General features: G+C 37.7%; 1 protein-coding gene across 2 annotated transcripts in view; it reads left to right on the top strand.

Moving 5' to 3' along the window:
• Nucleotides 1–13,549, top strand: part of mfsd1 (major facilitator superfamily domain containing 1) — a 35,436-nt gene extending 21,887 nt beyond the window's left edge. Inside the window, exons 13-17 of one of the 2 annotated variants that reach the window (XM_052017192.1) lie at nucleotides 1,249–1,361; nucleotides 2,726–2,773; nucleotides 2,872–2,932; nucleotides 12,460–12,571; nucleotides 12,977–13,549. In XM_052017192.1, coding sequence (XP_051873152.1) covers nucleotides 1,249–1,361; nucleotides 2,726–2,773; nucleotides 2,872–2,932; nucleotides 12,460–12,571; nucleotides 12,977–13,036 — 394 coding nt within the window. In that variant the 3' untranslated portion in view covers nucleotides 13,037–13,549. Of the gene's footprint in view, nucleotides 1–1,248; nucleotides 1,362–2,725; nucleotides 2,774–2,871; nucleotides 2,933–11,124; nucleotides 12,141–12,459; nucleotides 12,572–12,976 lie in introns of those variants that run through there. The other variant, XM_052017193.1, reaches the window with a different exon arrangement.
• Nucleotides 13,550–20,132: the final 6,583 nt, after the last annotated feature.

The raw sequence follows: 20,132 nt of genomic DNA on the forward strand, positions 1-20,132 counted from the left end.
TGGAACCAAAATTGGCTTGGTGATAGGCAGAGGGTACTGGTGGATGGGTGTTTTTCTGACTGTAAATCTGTAACAATTAGTGTACCATAGGGATTGGTGCTGGGACCTTTGTTTGTAATATATGTGAATGATTTGGATGGGGATGTAAGTAGTATGATTTATAAGTTTGCAGACAACTCAAATTGGTGGAGTCGTAGATAGCGAAGGAAGTTGTCTAAGGATACAGCAGGATGTAGATCAACTGGAAAGTTGGGCAGAGTGGTGATGGATGGCAGTTATTCCAGGCAAATGTGAGGTAATGGGCATTTAAATTCTGGTAGGACATGTAGAGTAAATAAAGGGAACCTTAGAAGCGTTGATGTCCAGAGAGACCTTGAGGAGCAAGCCCATAGCTTCCTGAAACTGGCGACAAGGGTGGATATGGTAGTGAGAAAAGGCATTTGGTATGCTTGCCTTCAAATGTTGAGGCAGTGAGCATAAGAATTGGGATGTCATGTTGCTGTTGTACAAAAATGTTGGTTAGAGGGCACCTAAGAGTATTGTGTGCAGTTCTGGTTGCCACACAACAGGCAAGATTTGACAGCAATAGAGTGCAGAAGAGATTGACCAGAATGTTGACTAGAATGGAGAGCTGTCATTGTTAGGAGAGATTGAATAGGCTGGGTTTATTCTCACTGGAACGCAGGAGACTGATGTTTATAAAGTTATGAGGGGCATCGATAGGATGGATAGTCGGTCTTTCTCCCAGAACTGTGGGGTCAAAAACAAGACGGCACAGGTTTAATGTGGGAAGGGAGAAATTTAAAGTAGATTTGAGGGACAAGTTTTTCTGTACATCGGGTGGTAAACATTTGGAATGAGTTGTCAGAGGAGATCATGGAGGCAGAGACAATGGCAATCTTTGGACAGATATTTGGATAGGAATGGTATAGAGGGACACAGGCCTAATATGGGAAAATGGGACGAGCATGGATGGGTATCATGATCGGCTGGATGAGTTGGGCTGTTTCTGTGCTGTACTATGATTCCATGAAATTGTATTCTGTGATTGTTTCAGTTTTGGGAAGATCTTCATTTTTTACTTTTTTTTTCTGAAACACTCATCTTGCATGTTTCCTGTTGAGGAATCATCAGCTTTATTTTTTTCAGAAATTTTGTTTTTCAGCAATTCAATAAGCCTAGTTTTGTGCGGACACTTATACTGATTGTGGTTTTGTTTATCATAAATATGTGAATCTGCTATTTCAGCATGCAGTCCATACAGAATCTGGGTCTTGCGGTGATTGCAATCATTGCGGGTTCTATATTGGATTCAAAAGGTTACCTGCTTCTTGAAGTATTTTTTTGTGCTTGTCTCTGTGGTAAGTATTGTACATTCTGTACTCGTCTCATTTCTTAGTCTATTAGTTGTTTTGCTAAGTGAATGATACCTGGATTTTTGCATGGGACAATACAGTAAACTTTCAATTATTGATAACTTGGTGCCACACTGATCCTGAAAATCAGGAAGCTACTACACAGAGCACAGCACTTTTTGAAAGAGTGGTTTAAAATATGGCAATGGAAGAATGTGAAATTGGGGCCTCAACTGATCTGTTGAAGAGCATCTTAATTTCACTATTTGCAAATAATGCCTTGGATATATAAAAAAAACATGCTTTTGTTTGTTTCTACTTCAATATTAGAAAAATAACTTGACATTCTTGATGTTGAGGCATTACTGTGTGTTTCATTTGTCCCTTTGGTTGGGGGGTTGTTGGGAAACCAGCAACTTTCTCACCTGTTTACTCTGGTTGGTAAATTGTGGTGAGTTTAATTGCAATATAACAATGAAAAATGTATTTTATGGCCAAGAATTTAAGATTTGTTTTCCTCAATTGCTTGCCATTTTCCTTTGCGAGTCTGGAATAATTCCTTCCTCAGAAAGTGTCAATCTGGTGTGTTTTTTTTAATAGTCTAGTATGTCCTCTCAGAATTATATTGGAGACTTCCGACTTACACATATTGGCCTTCATTTCTCTTATAGCCAGGAGGGCTGTATTGCTTTAATGGAAGGAAACTATTCCTCCCACTCCTGCTCAATGGTTACGGGGATGTCATGTCATATCTAAATTTAGAGAAGATCCGTTGCTCTATTTCTGGATCTATTCTGGACTTTCAAATATTATGGGGACCTCTTTTGAACTACTTTCAAAACCACTGATTTGGTGCTTAATGTACAGATATTGGCCAATACTACTATGTCTTTAGGATGCTACTAAACAGCCTTGGTTTGGTAGTGGGGTTAGATTTTTTTATATAATAAAATTATTCCAACTTATATCAATTGATATCTTTTTTGTTTATCAATATGAAGCATTGTGATTTCTAGTGTGATTCATTACAATCCATTTTGTAACATTTTCTTTTTTTTCCTTTGTTTTATGCATTTTGTACTACTTATTTGAAATTAATAAAAATATTGAAAAGGAGAAAATTATAGTCCTTAACCTACATTCAAAATTTATAGTTGCATTTTAGTTTTACAATTCGTGCTTCTACCAAGACCTGAAATAAAAATTCTAAAGACTTATGATTGTTCATTTTGCACTAGAAGTTTGACAGTTTATAAGCCTAATTTTTTTTAACTAAATTAGGTTGTAGTTTGTTCATTTTAATTTGTTTTAGTTCATTGTGTTGTATTTATCAAAGTCTGACTGCATTGTCTTGTTTTTTTATCTTCCAGTGGCACTTATAGCTGTTGTTCTGCTGTATTTTGTGGATTTATTGTCAGGTGCGACTTCCAATTAAAGTTTCTTATGCCTTGTGTTTTTGCTCATTCCAAAGAGTCTCAAAAATGTTCATAACAATTTTTGTTTTGAACCTGTTTAGAAGGTGACCTGAATGTGACTGCATGGAAACGTTCAAAACTCCAAGCTGTTGCTGCAGCAGAGTAAGTACTATTGGGTCAGGAGATGATATGAGTTGAAACGTCCATATGTTTAAGACAGAGGGCAAGAGTAAGATCAAATTAACTTGGGTAACTTCAGTGTGAAGATCATTTCCTAAGTAAAAGCATTCTTTAATTGTTCTGAGAGTGCAGCTGCAGACTTGTTATCAGATCAAACATGTAGATACCTGAATTCTGTGAACAAATCTTTATTTCTGTTAAGGGTGGAGGATAGAAAGATCACATAGTGAAATTGTATGAGTGTTTTAATAACACAACTGCCCTTGCAGTTTCCTCTTTTTTTTGGAGAATGGGATTCAAAATACAATTTAGAAACCAAACTTGTTTAGTAATGTTACATTATTTTTGTTTTGGCCATTCTCTAGGGCTGGGAACTAAAAGCTTATCTTCATTAATTAATATTCTTCAAATTAGTCCTCCCCCAAAGATCTACCTTTTAAATTCTTAGCCATTTGTGTAAGCTGTAAATGGACAGACAATGTTGATCTCATTTTAAAACCTCCCAGAATGAGCATTTGTAGCTACATAAGCTTTTCAGATAGCTGAATATAAGGAAAAAACTGAGCATTCTTCCTAAAACAAATCTCAGTTGTTAGCCAAATATAACTATCACCTATTTGAAAGTTCATTTATGACTTGAGAAGTACATGAGATTGGATGAATTGGGTATAGCATGGAATTATCATTTAACAAGTTAGATTGAAAGCAAGCAAATATATGGATGAAAGGTACTTGCATTGGACAGCCAGCAACTTAACTGTGTTATGCTGAATTGCTCATGAAGGATATGGCTTTCAGATTGGCCTTGGGGCAGGTGGTGAAAGATAAAAAATAAAGGAAAAACCAACTCTTGAATCTAATCCAACCTAAAAACCTAATTAGCCTTTCACAAATGCATATATAGACAACAGTTTTGGAATAAGTGGACAACTGTTGTAAAAATGAAGCCCGTCTTCAATAAAGATGCTTAATGTGTTACATTGCACAAATGTTGTGTTAAGTAGGACAAATCTCGAACGGATCTTACAGCTTGAAACTGGGCATCCTGGAGGTGTTGTGAGCCTTCAGTGGCAGCAGAATTGTATCTGCAGTCTGTAATGCTATGGCCTGGCATTTTCTCTCTGCAATACCTTCAAGCAGGTTCATCAACCATGGTCCATTAAGAAATGTAGAAAAATATAACAGGAACAAAAGCATGTGCAACAAAAATGAATCTGTAGCATGTGGCTGCATGCAGGTGTAACCAGCATGCTGTTAGACAACTGATCCTGGAACAAATAAATAATTTCAAAACTCTAGTCCTGCCATTTGTGACATTGTTGATGCTAGCTAACGTGAAGAGAGGCAGGCAGTAGCAGTTTCATGAACAGATGTCACAAAAAAAAGTTGAGAAACCTTTGTAACTGTCCTTGGCCAGAATTGCTCTGTGGATGATCCACCTCAATGTGGTCCTGAAGATCACACTATTACAGAAGCCAGTCTTCAGCCAATTCAGCTAATTTGCTGTTAAGAAATGGCTATGTACCTAAAATATAACTCGGGCAATAGGCCTAAACAGTATATTGGCCATGTATAGAGTATTCATGCTCTAAAACAACACTTGATTCTACTCTATCTGTTCCAGAATACACTGTACAAAATAGAAAATTACCTAAAAATGTCCACAAAAAGCACAAAAATGCAATCTGGTCAATTACTGAGCCAACTGCTTACTCTCACCAATACGATGGAATATTTACTGAAGGTGAATCATGCGGTCTGTAATTACCAATAACATATTCGTATGGTTTCTTATGGGTCCACTGGGTTCCTGACCTTATTTTTACCTTGATTCAAACAGAAACTAAGGGCTGCATTCCAGGAGTAAATTGAGAGCAACTGCTATTGACAGTGAGGCAGTAATTGTCAATTTGTGCCATCAAGCTGCTCCATTAACATTAAAATCACAGGGAATTGGGGAAATGCTTTGTGGACTGGAGTCATACTTAGCATGTAGAAAAGGAATTGGTTGTTGGATGGTATTGCGGGAGTTCATAGAGAAATATCCTAGCTTCACATAATTACAACTAGTACATCAATAATACTCTCTCTCTAAGGCACAAATAGGGTGTTCATTGAGTTCTCAGCATTCATCTCCATCCATAACTCGAAGTGTCTGTCCACATGCAGCAGGACCTGGGCAACATTTAAGCTACAAAAGTAAACTACTGAATATAATGGGAATTTGTAAAGGAAAACCAGGAAATGCTTGGCAGGCCATGCAACATTTGTGAAAAGAAATAGAATGTTTGCAGTCTTTGACTTTGCATCAGAACCTTTTGATCTTTTATTCTAATGTAATATCATTGAGCTGAACTGTTAACTCTTTTCCTATCGATGCCTGGTTTACAGAGCATTTCCTGTATCTTGTTTAATTTCATCATTAAAATCTTTGTCTTGCAATGGTCGAGAAAGTCCCGTTACTGTGATATTTTAGAATTTAAAAAAAAGATTCTTATAATGTACCACTGGTATAACCTTATCCCTCAACACAAGCAAAAGACATAGCAAGAGATATCTGAAAACATAAGAGGTAGCAATTACTACTTTATGCTCTGTTCCTTTGAAAAGTAATTGGTTACACCCCAATATTCTGAAAGTGGGTTATTGGTATTCCCTTTCATGAGATTCAATTATTTGATTGTTTTGGTTGCAGGGGGGAAATACTGAATCGTGCAAGTAACTAAATTGCTAGAAGCTTAGCAAGGTTAGCATTTTAAATCTTTAGACTGCCAGTTACTTGGCAAAGATGGGGCATCATTGCAAGCTGAGCTCCTCCATTTTTTGATGGAATGGTAGCATGTACATTGTGGGTTGATGTTAATAGTATACACTTTTGGTTTGTTAATGTTAGATAAATGTCATATAGTATCGGGAAATTTTAATATGTTTGAATATTTTTTCTATGAAGAATATTGTAGTTGGTCTAAACTGTTATGAAAGAAGATGTCACTGTTGCAACTTTGTATATTTTGGTTATTTTAATGACTTTCTTGATGGGATTCAGTCCAGTGTTACAATGTTAAATTCACTATGGAAGGAGCATTGAAAGAACTTGCAAAACATGGCATAATTGGAATAAAAAAAACTTATTAGAAATGTACCAAAATTGATTCCTGTTTAATCCCTAATCTTATTGCACATATCCTTAGGCTTGCTGCTTAATTTGGTTGCAGTGAAATGAATTTTGTCTATAATAATCCTCCAGGGTCTCTATTTTAGACCAAAATTCTTGTTACTTTAAGCAAAGTAAATGGTGGAACTTAATAGAGAATTTAAAATTTGCAAATTATATCATGTTTATTGTGAAACTAGTGTCACTTTGCTTGTTTTTGTTGGCTCTTTTTTGTGTAACTCCTGCCGTGCAAGCATCATTTTGTTTGAGCTTTTGGCATTTATTGTCTATTCTGTCTGAATTATCCAGGTCAAAAGATTAGCCAGCAGTGCATTAGGCTCATGGCATAAGTTGTGAATGGTATCCAATTTTGTCTGAATCCCCCAAGGGTACCCGGAATGGAATGAATCTCTGTTATTTGTGCCAATTTGGTTGAGGTATCAGAAACTTGGCTTCTAAACTGCTTCAACTGCTTTTTACATTTCCAATCTTTTGAATAGAAAGTCTTTCTTAACAATGATAATCTAAACTACCTTTAACAATCTTAAATGCTGTTAACATGTAGAAAAAGCAAGGTGATTTGTAATTGTGGAAACAAGACTGTTAGTTGTCCAAACAGCACCTTATATCCTCAATGCTGGGAAAAAAACAAATCAGTGAATTTGTATGCTGTGTCTGTGTTCATCAAGTGATAGCTTAAACTTGTCTGTAATTTTATATGTCTATCATAAAGGACATATTGCTATTGAACACAATATTGGGTACAACACATGATTGAGTTTCTCCTGAGGTTTTAAATTCCACTTCCTCTCGTAGTTTGATTGATGAAGTGCTGACAGGCAACCTGTTCCTGGCCTCCATCAATATATTGGTATTTATAAATAGTCTGAGGAGTATTTAAGAATGGCTGGATGGATTGTGTTCCAATTCTACTTGCTCACCATGGTGCTGTGGTAGAGAATGGTAGGTGAGTGGTGTTAAGACCTGCAGAGATGCATTCATTGTGTCTTTTTGTGCTTCCACTGTTGTCCCATTGTAAGATGAACTAGCACCAAGTTTAAACTGATGATATTCAACAAAGATATGGTTGAGATTTTTACTGTATATCAGGCATCTTGCAGATGACTTTGTCCTCTGTTTCTAATACAGTACTTAATACTTATTACGCAGGGCTACCCTTCCATCCTGTTTAGCATTTTCCCTAAGTTTGTTTTTGTTTCAATAACCTAATGCAGTGACTTTTTAGTATCATCTAATTTGAAGGGAATTGGAAAATAAATTGATAGATTAAAACCCTGAGTCTGAGATTGTTTTTGCCTTTAAATCTGAAGAAATTATGATTTTGATTGGCAAGCTGTCATTGAAGTTAACTTGCATTAGTGATGGCTTACAGTTGTACAAGGTGCTTTTTTAAATATTTAAATGTTTGATAAATTGTATTTGATTTTTTTTTAAAGTTCCCAGCTATTGTGTGATTAGTTGTTCAAATATTCTTGTAGTTGGTCATTGGTAAGACACTTCAGAATATGAATTTGTTGAAAATCTCATTCTCTATCGTTGGATTTACCTGTCCAAAAGGTTAAAGAAACCAAGTTGTAGAGTTGTATGTAAGAATGAGTTAATTAACATTTTGTAACTGCAGTCATCATGTGTGCAGTCATCTTTGAACTATAGGTGATTATACTCCGTGCATACAGGTTGTTACAAAATTATAAAATTTGATAAAATAGTTGTATTGCATTTTCAAATTTGATTACGTTTGCAACCCATTCTCTATCTTAGCAAATAGTTTAACTTGCAGGAACTACGCTTGTTCTTGCATTAAGTATCTTTGAGTATTTCTTGGTTTGCTCTGAGGCATTTTGATACAGAATCAGATCCTTTGTTCCCGATCCTGGAATGCTTGCTCTTAACAGGTTATTTTTGAGTGTCAGTTTTTTTTAAGGATTTAAAATAGTAGATACCTATTAGAGCTATATATAAAAAAAGATTGGAGATATGATGTGGGAATTCTTTTGAACAGGCAGTCACTAAGTAGAGAATCCAATTATCTTTTGTTAATTTCATATATTTTATGTATAGAAAAATTGCCCGTTTATCTTTAAAGGTATGAATGTTGGCCAAGCATTGGACAGTTACAGTTCTTTGAATTCTTTGTTTTATTTTATTTGATATCGAGCTTTAGGAGTATTTGGGAAATTTAATAGCAGTTGTTTTCTGCTAGTTTGGTTAGGGTCCAGAATAACTGGACAAAATAAGGCCATTGTTCTGATTCTCTTGGTTTTCAGTTGCTAGTTTGTTTTTTATTCATTCAAGGGATGTGGGCTTCACAGGCTGAGCCAACATTTAATTGTCTGTCTCTGGTTGCCCTTGAAAGGGTGGTGAAGCATTGCCTTCTTGAACCACTGCAGTCATTGATGTTTGGGTTAGGGAGGGAGTTCCAGGATTTTGATCCAGTGACAATGAGGGAATGGTGATATATTTCCAAGTCAGGATGGTGTGTGGCTTGGAGGTCAGCTTCCAGGTGGAGGTGTTCCCATGCTTTTGCTGCCTTTGTCCTTCTAGCTGGAAGAGGTCAAGGGTTTGGAAGATGCTGTCTAAGGAGTCTTGGTAAGTTGCTGCATTGCACCCTGTAGTTAGTGCAAACTGCTGCTACTGTGTGGCGGTGTGAGTGAATGGTTGTGGATGTGGTGCCTATCAAGCGGATTGCTATGTTCTATATGTTGTTGAGCTTCTTGAGTGTTGTTGGAGCTGCACTCGTCCAGGCAAGTGGACAGTATTCCATCACGTTCCTGACTTGAGCCTTGTAGTTGGTGGACAGGCTTTGGGGAGTTAGGAGGTGAATTGTTTGCTGCAGGATTCCTCACCTCTGACCTGCTATTGGAGTCAAATTGTGTTAATCCAGTTCAATTTAAACTCGCAAATTTCTGTTTTAATTTTGAAGGGGAAAAGAGAGGGATCAGCAGAACTCTGAGATGCAGCTGGAGTGCAGAAGAGCTTTTGTTGGACTCTGTGACTGAGTTGTTTGGCACAATTACAATTGTAGTATTTGAAAATAATGTTGCTCTTGGTATCCTCAAAAGGGAAGGACTAATGGGGATGCACCTGTGTTCTTATGGTGTTGGTACAGATAATCTTAAAAGCAGCACAGGATTCTGAAATTTTGTCTGACTGGAAAGGGGGAGAGCAGAAACTTGCCTTCAAAAGTCATTGAGTACAAATTATTGGGAAGCTAGGATAAACAGTTATCTGTAAGCTCTTTCATTGATCCGTAAACTTCAAGGATCTTAAATTCTCTTATACATGCTTTGGCTGATGATCAGGTTATACTTGATGAGTATGTATACCTTTTATAAATAAAAATAAGCAGCTTCCAGCATTTGAGTGAGTTCATAGATATGAGTTGTTTGCCTTTGTTGAAACTTGGAAATATCTAGTTAGAATGTTGTTTTTACTAAATCATGGAGGGCCTGCAGGACCAGGCAGTGGAAAAAATATAAAGTAAACAGTACCCTGCTGGAATAGAATAAGTAATCGGAAAAATAAAACTATGCATGTAAAACACTTTATTCTGGAGCCAGTTTAACATCCATAACTTTTATTAGCTTTTTGTTGTCTAATAATAATTTTTTGAGTTACCATTAAGTGCACCATACAATAAATAGCTGGAAGTGACATTTGGTATAATGGACTTTTCAGTCAAGTTTTAGAGATGGGAAACTTGATACATCTTTTAAGGCTTTGGGAAAATAGTTTCAAATGATCTGATTCACAATTTATGAAGTAACTATAGATATTGTAGAGCTTAATTTATCACAAATCTTGTGCTCTGATTGTTGGGGACAAAAATGTGTGCTTAAAGATTACCATATAGTTTTTGCTTGCGTTCAACATTGCTGTGCCAATACCAATGTTGAGTTTTATTTCTTTTCTAATCAAAGTGAAATGTTACTATTAATGGTTTCGTGCTTCTGTTTATTGGTGGCAGTCTTTTGTGGTGGTGGTTTTGATGCAGTAAAGGATTCCTCTCTGCTGTTCTAACCTGTGGCCTTCAAGAAATATTGGGCAGAGATTCTTTTCTGACAGTTATATGGCCTTCAAGAAATATTGGGCAGAGATTCTTTTCTGACAGTTCTCTAATATATTTAGCCAGTTGTTGGGTTTAAAAATAAAAATAAAAATTTCATTTCAAGTCTCCAACTTTATCAATTTTAGGGGTGATTAATAAATTTGGCACTGAATTGAACACTTAGTAGAAATCTTTTATTATCTTGTCGTGAACATTAAGTACTTACATTCTATTTGAGAACACCATAGAGATAAAAATGGCAGCTAGGTTGTTGACTTTTGGTCTTGTATCATCTTTAACATCCTCACCCCCTACTACTGTTTTTGGACTTGAAACACTTCTGGTGCTAAAACCATTACGAAAATTTTTTTTCCCCAGTTGTTTTGTTCTGTTTTTTCTAAAATATTCAGTTATACTTTTCTTCCAAATCCTGCTAATCGTATCAGTGAAAAGCCAGTGTTATGTCAGGCTTTATTGTCCAGAGCCAGTTTTTAAATTCTGTACAATTATTTTATTTTGCCATAGTTACAAACTATGATAATTACTTCTGTAATTTGTGAACCTCTTTGAACCTGAACAACTTCTTGCACTCTTTCACTTTCACCAAAATAAATGTTCTTGAATAATTGCTTTATACCCAGTCAGAATCACTGTGCATGCATGACTCTTAAAATTGGTATGCAGTGTCATATTCAAAGTTTTCAGCTTTTTTGTTGTTGCTTTTGCCTTTGGACATGTGCAGTTGAACTTTAAGGTTACTTGGATTACGGGGCCTGCATTTTAAGAATTATATTGTTTGGCAAAGTTGAAGCAGTGATTAGGCACAGTAACTTCTAATAAAGAACAGCAGTGTTTGTTTAACTGGAATGGAAACCCATGAGTGGTCATGTTAGTGTTCATAATTTCATGTAGCTGATTCATAATAGTAACTTTCACCACAATTTCTTACAGATGAGAATTAGGACTAGCAGCCCTCGGCCAGAAGTACACAACCTTTCTTCATCAAAACATCAACATGAAGAATATATTTTAATACACTTTACAGAGTTTGGAGGGGGGGGGGTTGTGGGAAGAAAGCACTTAGATTAATTGAAGATTGTTATGTTGCCATTGATTGTAACACCAAAAACTGAGTGGCAAAATTTTGTAATTCTACTTTAGGAGACTGTCAAATGTTTTAAATACATTTACTTATATTTAAATATAATGAGTTAATGCCTGTCTGGAATTTTTTAACAATTTGTAAAATGGTGCATCTGGAGCAATCCTGTGATCCCTGGTTCCGTTATTTACATTTGAGTTGGTATTCCTTGAATGGGTAAGTTCTTTTGTTCTTGTAACCTCTTGCATAACAGGCTTAAGAAAATAATGATGAAAGCTTTGTCATACAGGCAGCAATGCCAAGCTGAAAAATAATTCTTTGCTGCTTAAAAAAAGTTGCTAAAATTAGGTACATCTTGTCAAAACAAATTAACCTTGCCAGTGAAGTAATTCAAATGGGTGTTTGGTTGTTGCATTAAAAGTCACTTCATGTGCACAGTGGTATTTTTGTATTTGACTTCTGTATAATCACTTGACTAATGTAAGACTGCTGGCCAGCTCTGTATTTATCACTTGATTGCAAGTTAGCTTCCATTTGATTGGAGGCAAGTTGAACTGACTTTTTATTTTCTTTGAAGAATCTATTGCATTTCAGTGATTGTTTTTCATTCTAATTGAACTAAATATTGAATTTGAACTGTTTAAGAAGATCACCTGTATTAAGTACTCCATGTAATGGTTTTGTATGTTAAACTGAACCAACAGTTTGCTAACGAATGGAAATGTTTTATTTAAAATTTTCTTTGGTTAACAGAAATACATACTGATTGATTTTTTTTTGTTTGCAATGTGTTTATGCTTGATGCAGGAGTCTCCAAGCTTTTGTTTTCAGAGTTGCAGCGATGAATAAAGTTTTAGTCCATGTTCTCATTGCCCTGTATGAACAGATCTTGGAATTATCCATCAGTAAAGTAAGAACATCCGAAGCACTTTTCAATCATCGTTTATCAGACTTAGAAGACACATGAATAAAGAATATTGGCAATTAGGCTGGAGTTATCTGGACTTTGGGAGACACCTGTGATTTTAGGGGTATGGGTTGGAACTCCAACTTGGTGTTTGATTACCATATCTCAAAAGATAAAACTCATGCTCTCAACAGTGATCTTAGTGGTTAGCTATGTTTTTTTTGGTTCAAAGCTTGACATATGAATGACTAAAATGTATATTTTATTTGTCTTGCAGGGCTGCAAAAGAGGACCGTATTCGTCAACAACAAATTGAAGACTTGGCCAAAATCCAGCCAATGAATGCATTTGCAGTAAGGAACCGATACCTCTCTAGACTCGGTGCACAAGTAAGGAAATGATTTGATATAAAATGGACTGGAAAAAAATTAGGTCCACTTGAAAATATCATTAATCTTGCATGCAACAAATCTAAAGTGGCACAGAAATAAAAAAATAAGTGGCAAAATGCTCCAAGCATTTTGTGATGATTTTACCTAAGAATGAATTGATTCTCGTGAACAAGATTTCATTGTTTGGAATTTGCATTCTGCTCAATACTGTTGCCCAAGGATTTAATTATTTGAGCACCCGTCAAATCATAATTTGCTGAGTATTATTTTACATGGTGCCATTAACAATATTCCTGCTTTAAGAGCAATGTATTTCTCTAGTTTTATCCTATCCATTATGCAGTGAATCATGTTACTTGCAAAATGAGGTTGAATCTTCCCACCTGTTTTGATTTCTTTCAGTTACCAGAACATTACACTGTCCATGGATCAGCACTGGCATATAGGAGTATATTAAAATAATCTGAAGAATTACATTGGGAGAACATCACTAACTTTTAATTTTCCACAACTGGAGCTATGAAAATAAACTGACGGAAGACTGTTACAATACTTTTCTAATGGAAGATTTACAGATGAACTATTACAGAGGCATTTTTGCACATAGTGTTTTCCACTTGGAAAAGGATGAGATTTTCAATATATCTATCGTGATAAATATTTAATTTGTATAATAACCATTACTTGGTACAAGGTACCTGAGAAGTTCAGAAATCTGAATAATCAAGAAAAATCTCAGCTTCAACAAGCTTGAAGCTCTTCGGTTTTGGATAATTTAGATGTCCACAGATTTTATCTTTGTAATTTAGACCGTAACCACTATTGAAGCTGCAGTTAAGCAATGAACAACTTTTTGAGTAGGGAAACAAATTATGTTCTGTCTTCAGGCATGTTTCATCAACATGCCCATGAATTGCACACATTGTTAATGATCATTTTGTATTGATTAAAGTTTTTTTTAAAGTCCCTTGGGCATTGCTACTTTATTGCTGGAGAATACAGTTAACTGTAATTGAGTTTAACAATGCACTTTAGATTAAATAAATCTCCCAAGTGTAGAGAAGAGAACATGGCAGTATTGGCAATGTGTGCATGAAAACTTGTAAATGAATGATTCCATTTTGAGGGGATGGAGGATACATAACTGAGGAATTCTAGACATAATGAGCTGGATCATGCTATGGCCATTTGTGTTACACATTGATGGCGTTTTCCAGACTTCCTCAGCTGCTGAAGATCTGATACAGGTGCTGTTGCATTCTCTAACTTAGTGAGCCAGATGCACACTGCATCTAAAATTTCTGTTGTATGGCAGGCATACCTAATACATTCAGCATGTCCTCCTCAATTTGAATGGGGTTTCTGCTTGTTTTTTTCTTTCTTTTTTATTTAATTGAGTATCTATTCTAAATTAATAGTTTCATGTTTCATAAGTTAATTTCTATTTCTAATTTTTCATCAACTTCAACTATTTTAATATGTCTGTCACAAACCAGCAACAAAAGAAACACACTGAGCATGATTCAGTGTTAAAAACTATTTTATTAATTACTACTTATGATAATACGTAAAATAAAAGTAAAAATGTTAGTATGTTAGAATTCAAAAATGTTAAACCTCGAACGTTAACCCCAAAACTAAACTCGTCGTGTGTGTGTGTGACAAAGTCCAAAACTCCCAGTTCCGGAATGGTTCTTAAAGTTCAGTTCCGCAAGCCATAAGGTGAAACGTGAGCAAGGGCTTCTTCAACAACCACCGTTGTCTGAAGATAAGATGTAGACGTAGAGAAACATAGAGAGAGTACATACGAAATCCAAATGTTCCACAATGGAACCCAAACGACACTCCAGTGTTTACTCGGTAGTGACTTCCTCACCCCGAAAAGCATCCGAACCGTGGTCGTCCACACACAAATACCTGTTTCCTTCTACAGGTCAGCAACAAAGTGAACTCCACCGGATTACTTCCAACTTCCATACATGGATTTCAGTGGCAAACACAGTTATTGTTTCTCATCCATCGATAGAGAAAACAAGCAGGCTGGTGTCTCTCTCCCTTCTCTCTCTCTCTCCTCCTTCTTCTAACCTCTTCAACAACGTCATTACGTCCTTTATCTTCTATTGACGTAAGCATGCCCCACACACATACACACACTCTATCTTAAAGGGACTTTCACTGAGTCCGTAACATGTCTCTGATTATCAGAGTTTTTGGCAGCATGGAATGTTGAAGGTTATTGAGGCACAATCCTGGAGTTTGTAGAGGCAATTTGTTTAAAAAAATTAAAATCTGGAAATATCAGTAGATGTTGCCTTGAAGATTTGGATTATTACAAAGCACTCAGCTGTTTCATTAATGTTCCTTAAGGAAGGAAGCTAGTCTTTGCTGGTTGTGATTTTAATTTTACTATTGTACAAACATGATTGAATCAAGTTGCCTTCAACGATATGTCAAGAAGGCAGTCCACTGCCATCTTTGAGAAATGTGGTTATAGATATCTTCCAAACATCATAGATTCTGGAATTGTTTTTGTGAATTGGAAGTTAACAAATGTGACTCCTCTCTCCCTCTTACTGACCATTAGCATAACGTCAGTGGTAGGGGTAATGCTGGAATCTATAATAAAGGGTATTACATAATATGGGTAGCATTGTGGCTTAGCATTAATGCTGCTGCAGCAGAGCTCCAGTGACCCAAGTTCTTCCCACCCTGTGGGTTTCTTTTTTGTGTCCAGTTTCCTTTTGCATCCCAAAGATGTGTTAGGTCAACTGGCTTCTTACAGAGGTGAATGGAAGGAGAATCAGGAGGGAGAAAAAGTGAACTAGGGGAATCGGACTGGTGGGAATGCTTTGAGAACCAGCATAGATTTGATGAGCCAAATAGCTTTCTGTGTGGTAAGGAATTGAGAATGTATGAGAATACCATGAAAAGAATAATTGTGGAGTCAGCAAGGATTTATAGAAGGAAAATCACATTTGACTGATTGATGACACAGTTAGTGAAATAGGTAAGGGGGAACTAGTGGAAGTGTGTATTTGGATTTTTGGAACACTTTCAATAAGATTTGTGCACGTGGAACTGCAGGTTTTATACTGACATGGATTGAGATCCTCCTCGGGTTGGCACGCTGTGACTACTGCAGAGATCTGTATTTGGTACCCAGCCTTTAACAATCTACATAACCATTTACCTGAGGAGACTAAATTTCATATTAACAAGTTGGCTAACAGTACTAAACTGGACAGGATAGTAAGTACAGAGGCCTCAGAGGGTTATAGATAAGCTGAGTGAGTAGACAAGAAGATGGAATGTAATCTGGCAGAATGCAAGGTTGTCCACAGAACAGGAAAACAAAATATTTTAAATAGTTATAATTTGGATCGTGTGGTCCTAGATTTGTTTGTACACAGGCACTGAGGACCAACATGAGGTGCAGCGATGTATTAGGTAGGCAAATGGTCTGCTTGTCTTTTAATATGAGAGGATTTGAACACAAGAGTAAGAAAGTCTTGCTGCAGTTGTATAGGCCTTTGGTGACAATATGCCTAGAGTATTGTGTGTGGTTTGGACTCCTTACCTAAGAAAGAATGTATGTTCCATGGAGGGACTGCAGTATAGATTTACTGGGCTGGTTCTAGAGATGGTGAGTTTGCCTTTTGAGAGATTGACCAGACTGGGACTGTATTCTCTAGAGTTTAGACTAATTAGAGGGGTTCTCATTAAAGCTTACAAAATTGTGAAAGAACTGTATAGGCTGGATGCAGGGGGGAAGTTTTTTGGAATTCAGGAGCAGAGAGGCACAATTTCTGAAAGAGGGGTCGGCTGTTTAGGATTGTAGAGGGCAGTGAACCTTTTGAATTCTCTGTCCCAGAGACCTGGGGCCTGTCATTGAGTTGATTCAAGATAGAACCACAGACTTATGGGAATTGAGAGAGAGGAATTATGATGGAACATGGAGCTGAGGTAAAAGATTAGTCATGATCTTGATAAATGATGGAGCTGGCTCAAAGGCCAGATGGCTTACTCTTATTTCTTGTATTCTTGATTGTTAAACTGAGGTCCCTGGGCAAATGGACACATATTGTTAATTGAATATGATCAGGGGGAAGCATTATCCCTGGTCTCCTGGACAGTACTTGTCAACAACCATGACGTTAAAAAAAACGATGTCTATTTGATCGTTGACTTGGTGGTGTTTCGATTGTTACATAACAACATACAAAACAATGACACTGTAATGGTACTTTGCATTCATCTCTTCGTGATTTCCTGAATGGGGTGTAAGAATGCCTATGTAAATTCTTGACAGTACTTTCCATGACATGAAGCTATTCTAAATACTTTGGTCAGATGCTGTTTATGATTTTCACTGAACTCTTACAGTATCAAATTTACATTAAAAGTCAAGTTGCAAACGTGTTTCTAATCCTACTCGAGTTGTCATGGAGGATGAAGGAAGTTTCTGAGTTCCTATTTGGAACACAAATCTTATGTGATGTGAATGTGGTTATGAAGTTATTAAGAAGTAATTATTTATTTCTCATCGCGCGTCATCCTCAGGTGAAGGGAAAACTGACGCAATATACTGAAAGGATGTCAGATACTTCTCTAGCCTTGCCTTCCCCAGGCCGATCCGATGGGGCAATCCTTCGCGAGTCCCGCGCAAAACTCGGGGCCACGTGCGCTTAATTTGCAGCTGGCCCTAACTGCTGCTGATTGCGGTGCCCAACTCTCCATCAAATCAGCGCACAGCACTGAAATGCCCAACCATTAACATTTCAGTTGCTGCGGCAAAGCGCAGAGCTCGTGTCCAGGTGGAAATCTCAACCTGCTGACCCTTGTAACTACTCCACCTGTATTATCATTGCTGAAAAGATGACCTATAATTTATTTTGGGATGCAGTGAACAAAGGGTCTGCTTCGAATCAGCATTGGGTTTATCCTTCAATTGGACATTGATTGTCCCAAAGTCCCTCATCTCTAATGACTAAATGCACGTGGCCCCGAGATTTGCGCGGGCTTCACGTTGACGGTTCTAGGTGCTGCGATTCCAGCATTTGCAGTCTCTTGCGTCTACATTGACTTCTGAACGTTGGGCAGGCCGAGACCAGACTGAGGAGCCCCGGGATAGGGTCGCAGACGATTCCGTGTGAAGCAAACTGTCGAACAAAGGGAGGACGGTCCTGCGGACCCCGTCAGCCTAAAGGAAGAGGTAACGTGTGCGGGTGTTGTGAAAGGCGCCCAAGAAATTAAACCCCCGGTAGACAGCAAGGCATCAGGATGGAGCTCACAATGTCACCCATTAGAGGGTTCGAGGGCTATGTCCAAGTGTAGTCAGTGTCTTTAAAATAGCAGTAACACAGGCTTATTAACAACTGTGAAGAGCTGTCCTGTCACTGTCAGCATCACCCCAACAGGAGCGCATGTTTTCTAGGTTGACTCTGTCCACACCAAGGAGTTGCCCAAGACCCTTTGTTGCACCTACTGGTAGGTGGGCTACACTCTTGCTCTTCTATGTTTCTATAAGATCCCCTCTCATTCTTCTGAATTCCAGTGAGTAAAGTCCAAGGTGATTCAATCTCTCCTCATAGGCCAACCCCCTCATCCCCAGATTCAACCCGGTGAACATCCTCTGCATTACCTCCAAAGCCAATACACCTTTTCTCAGACAGGGAGACCAGAACTGCCAGAAACAGTAAGAAACACTATCCCTCCTGCAGTGTGTTGCTGACTCCAGAATTGCCCTGAAATTTCCAGAAATTGAAGGTGAATCTCTTGGATATTGCTGAAAACTTGGGGGGTGGTGGAGACAGGAAAAAAAACAAGGGGTCATTTTATAAACCTTTTCAAGTTCTTTTATCATGTTACTGCATTCATTATAAAACCAAGTCTGAAGACAGGAAAAGACGTTTCCAGTAATGCAACCGATCAATGGTGACTTTTCACAGTCGGCTGTTGAAAATATCTTGGTCAGAATTGATTGAATTTTAATCTTTCTGGTGATCTGATAATCTGAACCATTTTGACTTGGAAAACTTATGGCTCTCTCTTTGTTGCTGGGGCAAAAACCTGGATCTCCTGTAGGGCTTTGCCACCTTTGTCTGAATCTGCTAATATTTAATTTTTTAAAAAATCAAATTCATTTCGGGAAATCATGCTCCTAATTAACACACTCTAACATTTTCAGAAGCTTTCAAAATCTGAATGGAGGAGTAATTCAATGACTTTTGTTTAAAAGATCTGTTCAAGTAGATGTCTCAGTGGAGTTTTTTTTTTGAGGATATAATGAGTGCAGTGGATAGAGGGGAACAGGTGGATGTTGTATACTTGAATTTCCAGAAGGTATTCGATAAGGTGGCACATAAAAGATTATCCATAAGTCAAGGCTGCATGGAGTTGGGGGTAATGTGTTAGCATGGATAGAGGATTGGGATAAATGGGTGTTTCTCTGGTTGGCAATCAGTGGTGAGTGGAGTGCTGCAGGGGTCAGTGCTGTGCCTGCAACTGTTCACAATGTATATTAAAGATTTGGAAGAGGGGATCAAGTGCAGCGTATCTACATTTGCTGATGACACTAAATTGAGTGGGAAAGCAAATTGCGGAGTCTGCAGAGAGATATGGATAGGTTAAGTGAGTGGGCAAGGGTCTGGCAGATGGAATACAACATTGGTAAATGTGAGGTCATTCACTTCGGAAGGAAAAATAGAAGACCAGATTATTATTTAAATGGTGAAAGATTGCAGCATGCTGTTGTGCAGAGGGACTTGGTAGTGCTTGTGCATGAATCACAAAAGGTTGGTTTGCAGGTGCAACAGGTTATCAAGAAGCCAAATGGAATGTTGGCCTTCATTGCGGGAGGGATTGAATTTAAGAGCAGGGAGAATATGCTGCAATTGTACAGGGTACTGGTGAGGCCACACCTGGAGTACTGCATGCAGTTCTGGTCTCCTTACCTGAGAAAAGGTGTATTGGCTTTGGAGGTGATGCAGAGGAGGTTCACTGGGTTGATTCTGGGGATGAGGGGGTTGGCCTATGAGGAGAGATTAAGTCACCTAGGACTTTACTCACTGGAATTCAGAAGAATGAGAGGGGATCTTATAGAAACACACAAAATTATGAAAGGTATAGATCAGATGGAGGTAGGAAGGTTGTTTCCACTGGTAGGTGAGACTAGAGCTAGGGGACATAGCCTCAAGATTTGAACAGAGATGAGGGGAAACTCCTTTTCCCAGAGAGTAGTGAATCTGTGGAATTCTCTACATTGGGAGGCTACCTCATTAACTATATTTAAGACACAGGCAGATAGATTTTTGCATAGTAGGAGAATTAAGGGTTATGGGGAAAAGGCAGGTTGGTGGAGCAGAGTCCATGGCCAAATCAGCCATGATCTTAATGAATTGTGGAGCAGGCCTGACGGACCAGTTGGCCTACACCTGCTCCTATTTCTTATGTTCTTACGACCTGCTTCACCAAAAGCAGATGTTTTACTAAATGCAATTGGTTCCAGACATTAATGTGAGAGTATCTATCAGCTCATCTCTTCAACCTATGGTATCCA

The sequence above is a fragment of the Pristis pectinata genome, chromosome 6 (assembly GCF_009764475.1).
Source record: "Pristis pectinata isolate sPriPec2 chromosome 6, sPriPec2.1.pri, whole genome shotgun sequence".
Lineage (NCBI taxonomy): Eukaryota > Metazoa > Chordata > Chondrichthyes > Rhinopristiformes > Pristidae > Pristis > Pristis pectinata.